General features: G+C 47.3%; 2 protein-coding genes across 2 annotated transcripts in view; one reads left to right on the plus strand and one right to left on the minus strand.

Moving 5' to 3' along the window:
* PSKH2 (protein serine kinase H2) overlaps positions 1–538 on the minus strand; it is a 50,575-nt gene extending 50,037 nt beyond the window's left edge. Inside the window, exon 1 of the mRNA XM_088471530.1 lies at positions 509–538. The gene's annotated coding sequence lies outside the window, so the exon portion shown is untranslated. The remainder of the gene's footprint in view (positions 1–508) is intronic.
* Positions 539–648: 110 nt separating this feature from the next.
* Positions 649–19,742, plus strand: part of ATP6V0D2 (ATPase H+ transporting V0 subunit d2) — a 67,632-nt gene continuing 48,538 nt past the window's right edge. The window contains exons 1-2 of the mRNA XM_088471533.1: positions 649–865; positions 15,755–15,926. Coding sequence (XP_088327659.1) covers positions 739–865; positions 15,755–15,926 — 299 coding nt within the window. The 5' untranslated portion in view covers positions 649–738. The remainder of the gene's footprint in view (positions 866–15,754; positions 15,927–19,742) is intronic.

Consider the following 19,742-nt stretch of genomic DNA (forward strand, 5'->3'; position numbering starts at 1 on the left):
TTTCGCCTGGCGAAATGACGTCATCAGCAAAACTTTTCCGCCGATTCCGGCTTTTCACTCCAAATTGCCAAAGTGTCTTGTATTTTAGTAGTGCACATGTGCCACTGCCCCCTGCCTACCTAACGCAGTGCCTGGCCTGATTACATCATTTGTCGTTCCACTGCTCACACCAGCAGGCCAGCTCACTTATGTGCACATCTGCATAGACTGGCCCAGCCAATCAACTCTTACCTCTCTGTACCAGTATTAACAGGATGACTGAGTAGTTGGGGACAGTCGGTAGCTATGCATGGCCTGACAAGGCAGGCGCATAACATTAAGAATATGCATAAAGGACGCCAGAAAACTGTTTGAACAAAAGTTTCACTAAACATCCATGGGAATACAAAGTGAAAATAAATGCTTATGACTCTACTACAATAACTATATATTCTAAAGTGGTTGCTTTTGGATGCATTGCATTACTTCCATGCACACGTTTTCACAAATGTCCATCAAGGTGCTTTACCTGTAACTATTCTGTCCTCACCTTTGCCAGTATCAGAAGCTGGTTTGTTGCAGCCCTGTGTTTGCAATGTTTGCATTATAAACAGTAGGGAAGTGCTTTTGAAGCAATGAATGAGGAACACAATAGCAGCCTGGGTCACATTGGGAATAATTGCCTGTTAGAGACAGCAGTCTCTCTGTGTGTGACACAACACTAACAGAACAAGGCAGACATCACAGATCAGCTGCACCATGCCGACCTCTGAGTTTTACTTCAACGTCGACAGCGGCTACCTGGAGGGACTGGTCCGAGGATTTAAAGGTGGAATCCTAAAAGCCGCAGACTACATCAACCTGGCACAGTGTGAAACCCTGGAGGGTAAATTATTAATAGCAATCTCATCAAAACTGTTGTATATCTATGTCTACTGTTTTATTTGTAGATGTTACAGCTTTTATCATTATAGCTATCTCCCCATCGAAATTTATATAACGGGGATCACTAATTAGCTCATACCTGTGATTATTTACTGATTATTAGGTATGTGCCGTATCCTTTTCCAGGTAATTAGACATTTGATTTCATGTGTAACTTCCATCAGCTACCTGCTGACTGCTCACCACATATTTTCACTTTTACAAATTACTGTCTGTATTATATAAGTGACCTGAATTAGGAATCAGGGAAATTGAATTAATGGAGCAAGACCTATCACCATTTGAGACTTAAGGCCCCCATACATCAGCAATCGATTGTGACAATCCTGCAATTTGCAATCGATTGTGTATAAAAATCTGCAATGTATGGGCTTCACAGATCGCAGATTGCAACCAAAAAGTGATTGGAATTGTTTAATCAGATTGTCCAACATGTTGGATTTCAAAGATCGATCGGGGCTGTAAATTGCTAGTGTATGGACATGATCAGCAGATTTGCAGACCGTTACTAGCAAAATGATGGGCGTTTCAAGATTGGCAGATCTGTGTTTGCTGCAATCGATCTGCAAATCACTGAAACAGATCTGTAATGTATGGGCGCAGATTACTAGACTGGGAAATCCTAAGATCCGGCAATAAATCTTCAAATTGTTCAATTGTGGTTTTCAGATTGCTGATGTAAGGGGGCCTTAAGGCAAAGTTCACCAGGGCCGGCTCTAGGGATTGGAGCACCCTGTGCTGGCCCTTAATAAGCCACGTGCGACCTAAATGGGGGGCGTGGCCTAATTACCATAGGACATGCCCCCTACGTGACGTTATTTGGGGGCATGCCCGCATGGCATGCCCCAAATAACGTCAGGCTGGGGGTAAAGCCCAGCCCTCCGTCACTGGCTGGGCTCCCCCAGCCCTCTCCCATCAGTGAATGGATGCCGCGCGCATGCCCGCTGCATCCATTCACACTCCGGGGGTCCGGCACCGCCACACAGCTGGGGCAGTGGGGTTCCCTAACGTCCCGATTTGACCACCCGCAGGCTACTTTGACCCACAGGTGGAACAGCGGGACTGTCCCGCTGAAATCGGGATGCTGGGGAGGGATGCGCCCTCTACGGGTTGGCGCCCCTGTGCGACCGCACAGGTCGAACACCCCTAGAGCCGGCCCTGAAGTACACACTACAAAGACGGGTAATCAGGACGATGGTACGAATTCCATTCGTCCCGGACCATCCGTGATTGCCCGTCCACACTGTGCAATTTAATGAATGATGGAACGATATCTCTTTCCATCCTTCATTAAACTGCGCCACCTCGTATATGATATATTCTGATTGGCTGTGCAGCAGGGCCAACCAGAGGATGTTGTATACGATATACATGATTTGTCGTTTCAATTTGACAAACCGTGCCGATCTCGTAGTGTGTACTCGGCCAAGGATGCATGTAGAGGCACAATAGTTTAGAGCCATAGCAGGGCGCAGGGGCACCCTGTGCTGACACCCCTTGCCCATGGCACATGTGATATCATGATGTCACAGAAAACAAAAGGGGAGTAGAAAGATCAGTTCCAAGCACATCGTACGTACCTTTTTTAAGTGGGGGAGTGCAAAAGTTGTAAAAGGGTATCGTTGGTGCAGTGAACTTCACCATGCACCCTGGGCAGTGGCACCAGTCACACGCACTGCGTTAGAGAAAATCTAAATAAATGACACAAAGAGAAAAATGTTAACATGATCATATCATATGTTGAAAAGTACAAAATTCATGAATGATTAGGAGAAAAAGCTCCAGAAATCCTATTTACCGCTTTTGTGAAAACCTCTGTAATATTTATGGACAGACTGCATTTTATTTTCCATGGAAGAAACGTGATTTCTATACTGATCTATCTTAGGCCATTGGGGGCACCGTAGCATTAAAAAACATTTCTATCACTATGACAACACTGATTTACATGGCCCTGGCTTGATTTAAGAGAAAAGCATGTTGTACCTGCTGCACTTGTCATGTGAATTATTCAACATGATGTTATTATGATGACTTGTGAACAGAGCCGGCCCGACCTATACGCCAGGTACGCGGCCGTGTGGAGCGCCAGACTGAGGAGGGCCGGCCTGGAGGGCTGCACACCGGCCAGGAGGGCCCACCCTGTACCCATCATTTATAGTCACCTCCCTGGAGTCCCGCATAATCACCGCACAAATTACCAGGAAATGGTGCAGCTGCCATTTTACAAGAGATTTGCGCATTAGAGAACATGGCACAGGCACCATGTTCCCGAGTTCTTCACATGCCCAGTTGGCACTTGTACAATGCCAGAGTCTATGTAAAAATGCTCTGTGAGAGATGTGGGTGCCCACACAGAGACTGTACACAGGCCTCCTGATTCACAGTCATTATTACAGTTTCCAAAGATTTACATTATATAATGAAAAGACAGACACAATAATACATTACACTCAATATTCAGGATCCTGCAAACATATATATATATAACTATTTGGTAAGTATTCGGACCATGGCACACACTGTCTTTGGCAATAACCGTATGGTAACAGTTTAAGCTCACAGAAAGGACCAAATTGTAACTATAGCTGCATACACAAGCAGGGCCAGATTAAGGTCTGTGGGGGCCCCTGGGCGACAAACTTGTGGGGGCCTCTATGTAACATATATATATATAAAGACCTCAATATTCCAGTAACTTTAAATTGTAAAGCAAATGTAATATATATATATATATAATATATACATACACATACAGTATATATGGCTATATATACATTATATAAGTACACACACACGTTTATATATATATACACACACACACATTATGTGTGTGTGTATATACACACTGTATATATAGCCATATATACTGTATGTGTGTATATATATATATACACACACATATACATACACACACACACACACTAAGGGCTACAGTACTTGCCCGCCAGCGCTCTGCACCGCTGAGGTGCACAGGTGCACCAAGAGGGAACCATGAGGGCCTGAGTCAAGTCGACTCAACTTTTCTTTATGTTGGAGCCTCGGCTCCCTCTGTCTGTCACTGACTGCGGCCACCGAGGAGCTTCCTACAGTCAGAGTCTCGCGAGATGATGACGTCAAATCTCGCGAGACTCTGACTGTAGGAAGCTCCTCGGCGGCTGCTGTTAGGGATTGGGAACAGCTGAGCCGCCGACGGACAATAGCTGCGCCAGCGCCGGAGACAGTGCCGGCGCCAGTGTTAGTAGCAGCGGTGACTGGGCAGTGTGTGGGGGCCCCTTATGTGTGGGGGCCCCTGGACGACCGCCCCCTTCGCCCTCCCTATAATCCGGCCCTGTACACAAGGTAGGATCTGTTCAATGAACGATATCGCTGAACGATTTTCCTTGAACTCTCTGTGGTGCAGGACAAATGATATTGGGTGTACGTACTGATAGATCTCTATGATAGATATCTTTCAGTGAAGTCATCCTGCCACATCTCTGAACAGGGAATTCTTATCGTCCAGGTTGGCCTGTATGTACGGACGACCAAAGACATCATTATCATCCAGCGGGAGCGCGCATAGTTGGTCGTTCAGTGAATACACACTAAACGATATGAATGATATATCGTTGAACGATATTGTTCTCGTTCATAACTTTCAAAGATATCGTATCGTGTGTATGCCCCTTAATACATTACAGTACAAGCGCTGACAATCGGGATGTGTGCGCTGCGCACCTGGGATGCATGCACAGATTTAACACATTGGCCAACTGTGCGGCATCGACACTGTGTCCGACTCAGAATCAGCCACAGGCTCTTAAACAATAACTTATTGAGAATACAAAATGCGGCTGGTAGGTGCACGATGTCGCCCTGTAACATTGGCTAGTAATAGCTGGTAGTAGAGTCAGTGGCGTAAGTTCATCCCAGACGCCCGGAGGCAAGTTATCATTTAGTGCCCCCCTATCCCCCATATTTACAGCCCTAAATGGGGTGAATATATTGTGGGTGATAGAGGAGGTGCCCCTTCAGTGCTGGCGCCCGGCGGCAGGCGCCTCCATTGTCTCCCATACTTCTGCCCCTGAGTAGAGTGATAATTTACTCTATCACTCTGGTTCCCCGGATCAGCATCAGCACGTGCACTGCATATGTGCGACTGGTAAAATCTACAATATAGTAGTCCATAGGTTTCAGATGGCATCAATGGCCGGGCCAAGCCCCTATGGGGGCTTCATTTGCGGTCAAAAATGAACGACCGCACCAGATACTGGAGATATCCCCAAATATTCTTTAATAAATGTGCCCCTTGGTCTCTTTAGTTTATTTCTGTCACTCACACGCAGTGCCGCTTTGGTTTACTGGATGGCTCTGTCTTTCCTAATGGCAAATCAGCATCTCTTGGAATTCATTTGGTTTCTGTACCCTCTCTATACTGGATGTACTTCAATTTCACCCCTCCCTGCTTGACTGTAATGGGGGGCAGATGCACACATAGGGAAGGGAGGGTCCGGGGCACACATGGGGAGGGAGGGTTAGAGGACCACTTGGGGAGGGGAGGTCAGAGGCATGCATGAGGATGGGGCAGAGGCACACTTGGGCAAGGGGGTCTCAAAGGCAGGCATGGGAAAGAGATGCAGAGGCACACATGGAGAATGGTAGGGACAGAGGCATGCCTCTATTACTGCAAAAGAAGGGGGAGTGCTTCCATTACAATTGAGTTAGGGACAGGAGGACAATATAGGTGGGAAATTGGGGAGGTAACCCGTGAATGGGATTAGGCGAGCCAAGGTAGAGGTGGTTTCCGGGTCCAGACTGAAGTCTCCTATAACAGGGGACTTGTGGCACGCAACTTCCATGCCCCCATCTTAAATCCAGTTCTGCAGGTGCTTTTGATCACAGTTTGAGTGTGTGATAGGGGTGCCGCAGCATGCAGATGATCCTGGCAACAAACTGTTTCTTATTCACAAGTAGACGTCTGTCTGTAAATAAGCAGTTTGCAGCCGGGCTCATTGGTGCCAGCAGGCCCCCTTTGTGAGTAAGGGCTCCATACATTAGTAGCGCCCCATGTTCTCCCCACTGATTGCAGCCCTCTCCTGGATTGGTAGCAGTGACGTCACTACCATTTCCTGTGGCCAGACATGTCGGATGGCATATTGGTAAGTGTGCATGCACAATAGGTAGTGTATAGATCCCCTTCAGCATTTGTACCTGGAGTGAGGTCGTAAGTGCGGTTCTATGCCCATAAAGGCCACCAAAAGAAGAAACTTGTCCCCTCATGGGCTCACTTCGCTCGCCAGTTTGGGCAGGATTACATTTTCTCTCTATGTCCACGTGGATAGCAGAAAATTACTTTGGACATTAACTGATGACGCCATCGGGCAGCCGGACGATCCGCCGCTCAGGTGTGTACCCAGCATTAGTCCACCCAGCACCCCCTACTGAATGGGAGATACGTCTCCTCAGTAAATCTCGCTATTTGCTCCACAGGACGATATGCTGTGGAGGAAACCTATGCATCTGAGGCTCAGTGGAGAGAGCCATTATGCAGGTTAAAGTGATGCACATTACAAAAATTGTCTGCCTTCGCTATATTTGGTTGCAGGAGTTTGTCATTCAACTTATAAAGAGTGTATAAATCAGAGAAGAGCACATATATAATTAATAAGGATGACACATCACTTCATTTCACTTGTATCAGTTATCATTTCTTATGCATTCCTCGGCTGTTTTATTATCATATAGCAATAAGGCATAACCCCTGATGATTACAGTCCACCTCTCTGTTTTTCAATTAATGTCCCTGCTTAATGACACAGAACCTTGTGCATCAGCTCTGTCTCTACTCCCAGGCATCTCATGCTGTGTGTGACCTCTCCTGTGTTTTGGCAACAGAGACTGGAGCTGGTCTGACAGCAGCACTTGATTAGAGAACAAACATCTCTCACAGCTGAAGCAGTTTATGCTGGTACCGTTCGGTATGGTTTGGTAATATCTTAAGCTCACGTTATCCTGCTGATACGACTGACCTTTTCTGGATTTACCTGATGCATTGACACATTGAGATGACCCTTGTATAATCTAAAAGATGATTATGATAGCGTTCAGCCAGTGATTAGTTGAATTGAGATAAATTGTTGCTAAAGCTGGGTACTGGGTACACACTAGGTTGATGGGTGCGTGGCAAAATGAGCAATGTTGTGCCTGTGTGAAACGTCATTGTTACAAGCATCCCCTCGCCATAAACCTTCTATCGGATGAGGTGTTGTCATGTGTGCAAACCACTTATCATACTAACATAAAATAAAGACACTGAGACGTGGATTTGGCAGATAACTTGATGGCGATTTATTGGAGCAATAATAATTATTATTTATTTATTATTTATTTAAGGATGTATGGTGGCAAAGAAAGGACGGCCAGAAATCAGCCAAATCTGCTATGCCCACACACAAACAACAAAAGGCATAGCAGGCGTAGATCGCCCAGAGTGCATACACATAACCATGTAAATCATGTCATCAACAAAAGGTAACGCTCACCCTCATCTTGACTTCCCCCGTTAGGTTGGTACAGCCAACTACCAGTCAACGAAGGGAGCACCCTTAAATCATAATTGCACCCGGACTGGTGACCTGCCGTTCTTTCCCGCCACCCAAAACCACACCCACAACATACCAAAATTTATAGGGGAGGGAGGGTGGGGAATCTGGAACAAAGAGGCTTTGGCCCACACTTCTAGCCCTTTATATAATGTTCCCGTTACAAACCCGCCCCTGCTTGCCATAGGCTAACTCCAACAAGTAATTTGCATACATGCCTGCCCCCATCCTAGAGGTTTAAAACACCTCTCTTCTTATGCAGTCTTTCGGTTTCTCTTCCGATGGAAATTGAAGGGTCATTTACTAAAGTATCTGGAAGAAAATGCAAATGTACATCTTACAATATTTATTAATAATTTCTAGTGTGCCATCAATAGAATGAAGCACTGGATATGTGGTTATTATGTAATATCGACAGTTATATTGTCAACCGCAATAATGTTAACATGGTTAAAATGTCGACACCCAAAATGTCAAACAAACAAACACGCATTGTGGACTGTGGGTGGAAACTGGAGCACATGGAGGAAACCCACGCAAATTTGGGATTTTTTACATACAGATGCATTCCTCCCAACATTGTTTGAAAATAAGGGGTGTGGCTGTAGAACACTGGGACGTAGACCCCTGTGTACTGATTGGTGAGAGATTAAGGGCTCTAGTTATTAACATTATTTTGACTAAAATAAAGTTCTCACACCCTTTTCACATTATTTTAGTATCACCTATAGTTATTACAGGGCAATTGGAGTAGAATTCGTAAAATTCTACTCCAACCCCTAAGTATCACATATTTTTAGTAAGCAGATCGCATTTCCCATAATTGTAATGGGAAATGTGATCCAACCAGAGTTACTAAGAATAAAATATGAAAAAAATAGGTAGGGAGGCCCTGTGATAATAACGCCACCTGGAGGCGGGGAGAGCAGAGCCGGGAGTTGGTCCCAGTAATCAGCTGTGTGGTCTAAACAGACCGCAAGCTGATTACTGTATAAAAAAAAAAATAGTAACTCCAGGGACCGGTGGTCGGGGCTCTGGGTGATGTCCTCCCTCCAATCAGCTGGTCTCCCATACTGCATTGTGGCCCGGTCATCAGGTGATCGGGTCCCAGTGCAGTATGGGATATTACCTGACCAGAGGACATCACCGGAGGACTGGATCATGCAGATAAGTGTAATTAAGAGAGGGGGGGTTGGAGGGGGAGTTGCAGGGGGTCCACTCAGCTCCTAACTGTCATGTTACAGGCTGTGACCCCCATTTACTAGCGAAGGCAAATACTAGCGGAATTTTTCATTTAGTATTACTGTGATACTAACAAAAAATTCACTGGTATTTGCCAATACTTACCCCTCCGGCGAGCTCCTAACTGTCATTTTTCAAAAACAACCTGTAAAGTTAGGACCTGATTTTCCTCCAAGGCTTAGTAAATAGACCCCGTAGAAACATATAGGGGACTGCTCCTGCTATTAAATGGAGAGTCCGCAGCAGATATCAGTACCCTCTTAATCTTAATAAATTCTTGGGAAACATGCCATGTTTAATAAATCTGCCCAATAATGTCTTCTGCTTTTACACCAGGGTTGCCGACTTTCTTGCTGCCCCTTCCGGGAGGGGGCAGCCAGATCGGCAAATCAAAGGCACGCGACTGGCAGTTGTGGGCGGAGGCCACGTGGTCGCACCATTTTGGCTCCGCTCTCTTTATTCAATGGCAAGATTACCGGTATTGTGAAGCAGGGGGCAGGGAAAAAACTATGCGATTCAGCGAGAATCAAGTCACCCCCCCCCCCCCACTGCAGGGGCTTTTCTTATTACTGCAGGGGCCGCCGGAGGGGTCGGCGGCTGGCGGGAGGCTTGCCTGCCTTTCCCGGGGGCCGGGAGCAGCTCCCGATTTTTGGGAGGCTCCCGGCCAAATCGGGAGGGTAGACAAGTATGTTTTACACAAGCTGGAAGGCACAAGTGCATTAGAACATGAACATGCAAGATGCAGTGCAGTCTGACTCGTTTTTTTTTGTTTTTGTTTTTACAGTAAAAGGTTTGTTTTTATTATACTTTTATATGAAGAAGCCAAAGTAGGAGCACGGGTTCAGTCTGCAGCCAGAGAGTAACAGGTCACATCTTTCGCTGTTATTGAAGTGTTTACTTTCCAGCAATTTGGCTACATCAGCCAGCAGAGGAACATAATCACTTCTTTCTACCTACAGGCAATTTAATCCCCATGGTCTGATGAGTTGTTGGGCTGGATAATTGTTTTGTGTTGTGCACGTTACAAGTTGCCTTCTGGTGAGCAGGATACATTGTTTAATGGCGTCTAGCTGAAATCTGATATTGTTTTGGACAAGTTGATCAGGCACAGTGGTATATTCCTTATACTTGCCTGCTGCGTCTCAGATGAGTGTGATGAGCAACCTGCGGCCCCCAAGCTCTATGCCTCCTATCTGACTAAAGGGGCATATCCACTACACGATATAAATGGAACGATTGAATGATAACGACATCGTTATCGTTCAATCGTTCATTAATTGTGCAGTGAATATGCCGGCACGACCAGAAATGCGCGCTCCCGTTGGTCATTGTCGGCATCTGTCATCGCCTGAACATACTGCCCAACCTGATGATATCGCCAGGTTGTGCATGTTCGGGGATGAGGGAGGGTGCCTGCACTGAACAACATATCGTTCAGTGTGTGCACAATATCCACTGCACAGTATGATGAACAATTGAACGATAACAATGTCGTTATCGTTCAGTTGTTCTTTAGTCATGTAGTTGATATGTGCCTTTATTGTGTTTTATATCATAAAGAAGAGACTAGGGGGGAGATCAGGGCTGGTGCTGGATTTCTTGGCACCCTGTCTTGTGCTACACTATCGGCACTGCCCAAACTCTACGCCCCTTCTCTACCCTGCTCCCTCCCACTAAGCTTATGCCAATAACTCCAGCTTATAGGGTCTATTCATCATCACTTAATTTCTACAAAAGCAAGTGAAAATGAACATAGAAATTAAGTTACCAGGCCATTCATCAAGAATGTAAAGCAGAAGATATCACCGATATCTCCTGCTCAGGGGCGTAGGGAGGACGGTTCCACTGGAGTGCAAGCTCCAGGCACCTTAGGGGTCTATTTACTAAGCAGTGTTACGAGAAGTGAAAAGTGATGAGTGAAAAGTGATAAGGTGCCAGCCAATCAGCTCCCAACTGCCATCTCACAGGCTGTGTTTGAAAAATGACAGTTGGGAGCTGATTGGCTGGCACCTTATCACTTTTCACTGTTCACTTCTCCTAACACTGCTTAGTAAATAGACCCCTTAGTTACCAGTGGGCGCCCTGAAGTCGGACTCTGGAGCAGCTGTCAAGTTGCTGACAGCCTGTGCCGGGTCCGCAGCAGCAAATGCAGCTCCTGTTCTGTCTCCCTGCTCTAGTGAGAAACTCCTGGTCATTAGAGGAGATTGTGCTGAGCCCTGATTGGCCCTCAGTTCATCTGACCCAAGCAGGGGGCGGGGCTACAGCAGCATGTCGAGGAATAAGCTGCAGGGTCCACATTAAGGTAAGAGAGGTTATACCCCAGTTATGTCTATCACCCTTCCTGCCTGTATGTACTGTATGTGTGACCCTCCCTGCCTGTATGTACTGTATGTGTGACCCTCCCTGCCTGTATGTACTGAATGTGTGTATGTGTGACCCTTCCTGCCTGTATGTACTGTATGTGTGACCCTCCCTGCTTGTATGTACTGAATGTGTGATCCTCCCTGCCTGTGTATGTGTATGTGTGACCCTTCCTGCCTGTATGTACTGTATGTGTGACCCTCCCTGCTTGTATGTACTGAATGTGTGATCCTCCCTGCCTGTGTGTGTGTATGTGTGACCCTTCCTGCCTGTATGTACTGTATGTGTGACCCTCCCTGCTTGTATGTACTGAATGTGTGATCCTCCCTGCCTGTGTGTGTGTATGTGTGACCCTTCCTGCCTGTATGTACTGTATGTGTGACCCTCCCTGCTTGTATGTACTGAATGTGTGATCCTCCCTGCCTGTGTGTGTGTATGTGTGACCCTTCCTGCCTGTATGTACTGTATGTGTGACCCTCCCTGCTTGTATGTACTGAATGTGTGATCCTCCCTGCCTGCATGTACTGTATGTATTTATGAAAGTGTGACCCTGTCTGCATATGTGTGTAGGTATGTATGTATGAATGTGTGACCATTCCTGTATATGTTTGTATGTATGTGTGACCCTGTATGTATGTGTGACCCCCGTCGTGTATGTATGTGTATATAAGTAGCGGTTATACAGAATTCATCAAGCTTCATCGCAGCTTGATTGCGGGAGCATTCGCCATCTATCAGACCCCGATAATTAACATAATGAATGGACCCCTATGGGTGGAGGGCGGGGTTCTCCTGGAGCCGACCAGGTTGCAGTCCTGGTGCCCTTGTGCAGCCGCAATGACAGAACATGCCTGGAGCCGTCCCTGGAGGAGATGTAACAAGCCTTCTAAAGTTACTCTTAGTAACCAATCAACTTCTTGCTATCATTTTATAGAATGTACTTGTCCTCTTGAGAATGTTTGAAACATCTTCCCCTAAGACACTGGACAGGAGCAACTGCTGCCCGCATCACATGATGTCCTCTGCACAACGCACAGAAAGTAATATTTGTTGTATACTCCCTTGGGGATATCCACATATACTAACAATCCCCATATTGTATGAAGGAGTGACCACAGCAGACATCTCCAGTATCTGCTGTGTTCCCTCCATTTCTGACAGGAACCACAGCCACCATAGACTTCTATGGGGGCGGCAAAACTGTCCGATTTACAAGCAGCTTGGCCCCGATAGGGTAATGCCTTCTCCTGATGGCGTTACAATATAGTAGCCCATGGGCTACTATTACGCAAAAATTACCGGGAGAGGGTTCCTCTGGAACTCTCCCCAGCAATGGCCATCGCACATGCGAGGTCTGTTGATCACGTATATGCAGAATGGCCTCAGCTCATGAGGAAATTATTGCTTTTATGATCATTTCACTTGGATGGGCTCCTTTTGTAGCCCCGGTTTCTGAATGTGATTTTTAGTAAATTTGGGTAAATGTGCAGGGTTAAGGTTAGGCTGCAGGAGGTGAGGGTAGGGTTAGGCACTAGGGGGTAGGGATGCTCACTGCCTGAACTGCCGCAGGATTAGCTGAAGTTAGCCTCAGGATGAGCCACCAGACCTGCCGTAACAGTAGACTACCAGGAACTTTTGTCAACATTCTAGTCATGTCAACATTTCATTAGAGTCGACAAGATTAATGTCAACGTGATCAATGTCGACACTACGATGATGTCGAAATGATGAATACACTGAACCCTCTCTTCAGCAATAATCATTATCTTTGTTTCCAGAGAGAAGAACAAACAGAATGCTGGAAAGGTGGGTACACGTTAAACGATTTTTTAAACAATATTGCTGATAACGACACATCGTTACAACAATTTTGTTTAATTGGCTAGTGTGCACGCACTAGATTGTTGACGAAGCGCACTACCATGGGTCGTTAATGATATCCCCAGACGTCTGTACTTACAGTACAATCTGGGGATATCGTTAGCAATGCCATACTACCGAATGCAGCCTGGCCCCACTACCCCCCCCCCCCCCCTCACATGCCATCGTTGCCGGCACCGGCAAGTGTGTATGCACTTACCAATGCCGACACCCCTGCCGGGTGCCGCTGACGATATTGCTGGGTACACACATCGTTTAGTGTGTACCCAGCTTTACTCTTTGATGTCTGATGGCGACTGCCAGAGAACAAATTAAATATGTTTCCAGGGATAAAATGTCATAATCCGTTGTATTTATATCCCAGTCATCAGAAACAAGTGAAGCAAACAGGGAAGTAGAGTTTAGATTAGAGTGTTCCCGTTCCAGAAAGAATAAATGAGTCAATAACTCACAGTCTGTCATGTGCTCACTAAGTTTAGCAACAATAAAGATGTCTTTCATGACACATTCATTAACTGGAAATTACAGCGTTGCTTTTCTTACTTATTGCTCGGTTAAAACTAGAGTTTGCAGATATCTCTGCTATTATATGTGCTTAAGTTAGATACTGTTAATTAAAGTTATAGTTACCAGTGCTGTGGTCCCATTACACATCTATATAGAATTACTCACTGGTTTATATGGATGCTGCAGAATTGGTGAACAAATCTGTATAATACATCACATGCAAAAATAGCGTTCTTCACATGCAGAGCTTGAAATGGGTTCTAATCGGCAACAGCAGCATATAATACTTGATGACTTTCTGGGGGAAGTCAAGTCAGCACAGCAGGGGCCATGGCAATGGCATGGGTGAGTTCCGAGATCACAGGCATTATAAAGCAGGGACGGCACTATAATGACACAATTCAGCGCAAATCGCGTCATCGGCTCCCCCGGACTGCCCACTTTTGCTCGGTAAGTGGGCGGCTATGAGGGGGTGTGCAGGCCAGCCAAGAGCCGTGCCAGGCCCTGGTAAAAGGGGGCATGTCCTAATAGTTGGAGGTGTGGCCACGCCCCCTTAGGTAACAAAAAAGAAAAGTTTTGCAGCACTGGCGGAGGGGCGCAGTTAGCCCCCTCAGCCCGGCGCATAACCAGTGGGAGGCGCGATCAGCTTGATCGTTCCCCCCACAGACATATGAGACTAATGTGGCTGCTACTTAGCAGCTGCGAGCAGTCTCCCAGTGCAGCCCAGCACACAGCAGCGTGTGCTGGGCTGCTGTGATGTAAGAGGGGGGGGTGCGGTGCCAGACCAGGGCCCCTGCCAGGCCCCTCCAGCAAGCCCGGGCCCGGGTAATTAGTACCCGCTCCCCCTCTCTGTCGGTGCCCCTGGGAGTGTGGGCGGATGGCAGCAGGCTCTAGGAGACTTGCCGACTTTACCAGGCGGTGGGAGCGCCATCTGATTTTCAGAAACCTCCCGGACGTTCCTGGAAGGTAGGCAAGTATGTAGCATATGCATCTAGTTTACGCCACACTCATGTCATAGACACTTATTTTCCATTTGCACCCATGAATCAAAGCTTATTGCTCTGAACTCACTCTGCGTTAGTCCCATATACAGGACCGGATTAAGGGGGGGGCAACAGGGGCGTCCCTGGGCCCCCACACATGGAGGGGCCCCCACTAGCAGCGGTGCGCTGTCTGCGCCCACTGCTAGTGTCCCCTCCACTAGTGTAGTGTAGACCGCGCAGTGAGCGCGGCCACACTACACAATGACATACACACAGCCGCCGGCGGCAGCTATGTGTATGTTACAGCAGCCGATGAGAGTCACACAGACTCTCATTGGCTGCTTCGTCAGCTGAGGGAGCCGGCTGGAGCTCCCTCAGCTGACGAAGCATGGGGGACTACTAGTGGGGGCACTGTATAGGGGGGGACTACTAGTGGGAGCACTGTATGGGGAGGACTACTACTGGAGGCACTGTATAGGGGGGACTACTACTGGGGGCAGAGCATGGGGGGACTACTACTGGGGGCACTGTATAGGGGGGACTACTACTGGGGGCAGAGCATGGGGGGACTACTACTGGGGGCACTGTATAGGGGGGCCTACTACTGGGGGCAGAGCATGGGGGGACTACTACTGGGGGCAATGCTTTCGGGGAATACTAATGGGGGCACTATATAAAGGACACTGCATAGGGGAGATTACTACTGGGGGCACTATATAGGGGTGGACTACTACTGGGGGCAATGCATAGGGGGAACTACTACTGAGGGCAATGCATAGGAGGGACAACTACTGGGGGCACTGTATAGGGGGGACCACTACTGTGGGCATTATATAAGGGGCACTGCCTAGGGAAGACCAATACTGGGGGCACTGCATAAGGGGTACTACTACAGGGGGCACTGCATAGGGAGGACTACTACAGGGGCACTACATAGGGAGGACTACTACAGGGGGCACTGCATAGGGAGGACTACTACAGGGGGCACTGCATAAGGTGCACTGCATAGGGGGGGACCATTACTGGGGACATTGCATAAGGGGCACTTCTACAGTGGGCATTGCAAGAGGGGCATTAAGGTGAATAGAAAGAAAAAAAAATCCTAGGGTGACGAGAAACGGTGGTATATAGGGGCCCCCACAAGTTTGTTGCCCAGGGGACCCCACAGACCTTAATCCGGCCCTGCCCATATATAAGGGGGCTGAGAATATAAGCTGGGAACAAGGTTGTCTGACCTGTTACTATAGTGATATGTGTGTCTTACCATTTTAGACTTGAAGTTACATTTACAGACCACGGATTATGGAAACTTCCTGGCCAACGAGACTGGACAACTCACAGTATCTACAATTGATGGGAAACTGAAAGAAAAACTTATGGCTGAATTCCACTACTTTAGAAACCACGCGTTTCAACCACTTGCCACATTTCTGGACTTTATAACGTAAGTAACATCTTTGTTTATTGTTCCAAAATGATTTTCTTATTCCATAGTCCGTTTAGAAAGGCCACTTTTAAAATCCCCTTCCCAATTATTTTTCAATGGAAAAAATACAAAGCGATTTATTTATTAATTTGTTCTTTGTCAATCTGCCAGAAAACAGGCAAAAAACCAAGGCCCTCATTCAGAGCCGTTCGCTATTTGCGTTCGTTCGTGCAAAAACATGGGGTGGCTATGCAAATGATCCGTTCGCACATTGCAGTTTGTTCACACCTCTAAGTCTGAACGAGCGAGCAAAACATACGCTCTTTTATTTCTTAAAAACGCCCCCTGGCCGCTCGCACCATACGTCATGTCCGCTATTTATTAGATTAATCGAGTACATCGAACAGGATATGAGTTAAAAAAAAACAAGTGACGTGGTCATTGACGCTGCTATATTAATTATGCACACCCATAAAACGCCCGTTTTGACCTTTAAGCACGCCTGCGAACGGATCTCCACTCCCCGTTTTCAAGCACCTTCCCCTGTTACCACCCACATACGCCTCATTCTGTCACTCAAAATAGCAGGCACTCGCTATATTGCGTACAAATGTATTTCGGCCGCACTGACTGGTTCGCGCATGCGTACTAAAAACCGTACGCATGCGCAGATGCTGCGAACATCGCTCGGGACGAGCGTACTGCCGCTAGCGAGTGGCTCTGAATGAGGGCCCAAGACGTATGGGAGAAAGCTGCTCTGATTGTCTGAGATTGTATCAGGATATAAACTTAAACCAGGGTGCCTTTGCAACTTTATGTTAATGCAGCTACAAAGCCCTTCCCAGGTATACATTTGTGCATCTGATTGTGCAAGGACTGAGATGTGATTGTGCAAAGACTGAGATGTGATTGTGCAAGGACTGAGATGCCTACTGTTAGCGTCCATAGATGCTGAAATAATGCGTCTTTGGATGCACCATCAAAACCTGTCTTTGCCTTGTGGAAGGTGCATTTCTCTGTCTGAGTATGGCCTCCTATGTGCGCGGTTCTGTCTCTCTAAAGGGGGTGCGGTCTATTATATTGAAGAAAGAGACACGGGGTCATTCAGACCCGCTCGCGAGCGGGTCGATGTTCCCCCACTGCGCATGCGCACGATGGAGGGAGCTCCGTCGTGCGCATGCGCGAGACCCGGCGAGCGACGAGGAATACGTCGCTCGGGGTCTCGCACCAAAGGGGGCGTGCTGTCGATGTTGATTGACAGCACGCCCCCTTTGGTGGGCGTGCCGGGGGCGTGGCTGCCAGACGGAGGCGTTCCCATGGGAACGCCTACCGTCTGAAGCCGGCCCCACTGACATCACTAGTGATGTCAGTGGAAGTGATTTTGGCTCTGATAGAGCCAAAATCATTCCAGGGCTTGCGGCAGCGAGACCCTACCGCAGGGTCTCCGTCACAAGCCCGATGGTCGCGATGGTCAAGACCATCGCGACCATCATCATGGACGCTCGCATATGCTGTGGGCGCATCATCATGGACGCTCCATTTTCATGAAGGAGGGCCCTGATTCAGAGCGAGCACTCAGGTCAGAGCGTTCGGCTCTGAATCAGACCCTCAGTATATTGTATTATTCAAAGAGCTCACAGACTATAATTATATTAAACAACGAGTGCACAGTATAATAATGTATTAAACAAAGTGGACTCAGTCTATTATTATATTAAACTAATGGTCCTCATACACGGCACGATATGCACCTTTCGCAGCGGCGGCTGATCCTATGGCCAACATATAGGGCGATCCCCACACACACGGAGCAAGCCGCTGCCCAACATGCCGGCACCCCCCTCCCTCACCCGTATAGCGCTGCATAGGATCGTACATCGCATCCCCAGATCAAGTGAACCTGCAGTAAGATCTGGAGGTGCGATGTACGACCACACGGGAGCGCACACTGGCCGATATCATGCCCACACACGGTATGATATAGCAGCGATATTGTACCAGTCCGTCAGATCGGCTGCCATATCGCACCATGTATGAGGGCCTTAAGGAAACACAGGACCTGATTCAGACCTGCTCGCAATATGCGATCGCTCGCTGGCAAAAAGGGGCCGAATATGTAAATTAAGCACTCGCACTGCGTCGCGTAAGGACGCCCACTGTGTGTTAGCGAGCTACGGCAAAGTGCGCTCGCAAGTGTCTGAAGATGCCCCCTTGTCACTCGCAACACACATCATCTCCAGGAAATGTATGATTAATCGGGACCATCGTGAGCCATCGGAGCTGCTCGCAGCCCTTGGGGTTGTCTTTCCCCGCCGCAATCACTGCCATCAGTGAGGGCTGAAATACATGCAGGTGACGTGTACAATGACGTAACTTGGCTAATTATGCACACCCTTTAAACAGCGTTTTGGCGGGCAGACTGCGTTCGCACATCCGCTCCCCAATTCACAAGCACCTTCCCCTGTTACCACCTACAAACTGCACTATATGTCACTCGAAGCAGTGACCTGATAGTGGCTTATGAGCTACCAAAATCAGATCGCAACGAATGGCTTGCGCACGCGCACTGCGAATTATAGGAATGCGCAGATGGGCGCAAATTGCTCACAGCGAGCGATCGCGCCTTAGCGAGCTGGTCTGAATCAGGTCCACAGTTTACTATTATTATTTATTATTATATTATTGTGGTGTAAAAAATATGCATGTCGACATTGTTATTGTTAACCTAATGACTGCATCCCATATCCAGCATTGGTGCGATAGTAAACATCTTCGTGTATGAGGTTGTTGACTGCAGGCTGTACTAATGAGGGGAATAGATAATGACAAATGATATAGATCCTTTAGGGTCAATTAACCCATCTGTGCTCCTGCAAACATTCATGAAACTATTGTGGATTTCTGCAGATATTCAGAATCATATGTCATAGGTTTATTATACTAACAAAATACTGATTTTGATAGGATGTCTATAGGCAGTGCCTCTTGTAGGGTAAAACAAGCCATTTATTTATATGGTCTGTCCAGCCTTGTCCGTTAAGCATATGGGCCGTGCTGGAAGATGGTCCATGTTATTTATGAGAAGACAACCACAGCAGTTGTAATTGCAAGAGAACTGAGTATATCCAGTCTCATTCAGTAGATCAGAATATTAGGCCTGATTTAGCACGGATCGCAATTGCAATCACATCTGTGTAATCGCAACCAATGCAGCTGCGAAAATATGCTATTGCCTGCCACCGCTCAACCAGCATAAAGACACCCACTACTGCCTTCTCACATCCGTAATACCTTGCAGTCCTGCGTACACATCGGTAACATCGAAGCACATCGCCCCCCCACACATTAATAACAGCAGATCTGACCTATATCTTCACACGCAGTGAGTACTCAAGCTGGGTAGGCAATCGCAGTGGCTAGTTTATGCATGGCCACGCTACGGCGTTCAAACCGCCTGCGTTTCTGCAACCACTTTCCCATCACCACCCCCCAAATGCTCACAGTCTGTCACTCACTCTGCAATGAATTCCTGTCTATATGCGTAATCGCAGTGCGATCGCGGCCGGCGCACTCGCAATGCGGTGCTTATGCATGCGCAGTACGCAACAATCGGCCGATCTGCGTACGCGGTTGCAATTGCAATCCGTGCTGAATCAGGCCCATAGTACATGGGGGATAAAGTGGTGAGAACATAAGGGGGTGTGGCTTTCCAACATACACTTTAAACGTTAAAGGTCACCACCATTCCCAATATGTTAAGCAAGCAATAGGGCAAATGTCATTTATGATAAATAAATATTACTATTTACAGAAATGGTGTACTCTGTGAGAAAT

This window comes from Taudactylus pleione, unplaced genomic scaffold (assembly GCF_031769625.1).
Source record: "Taudactylus pleione unplaced genomic scaffold, aTauple2 ptg000114l, whole genome shotgun sequence".
Classification (NCBI taxonomy): Eukaryota; Metazoa; Chordata; class Amphibia; order Anura; family Myobatrachidae; genus Taudactylus; species Taudactylus pleione.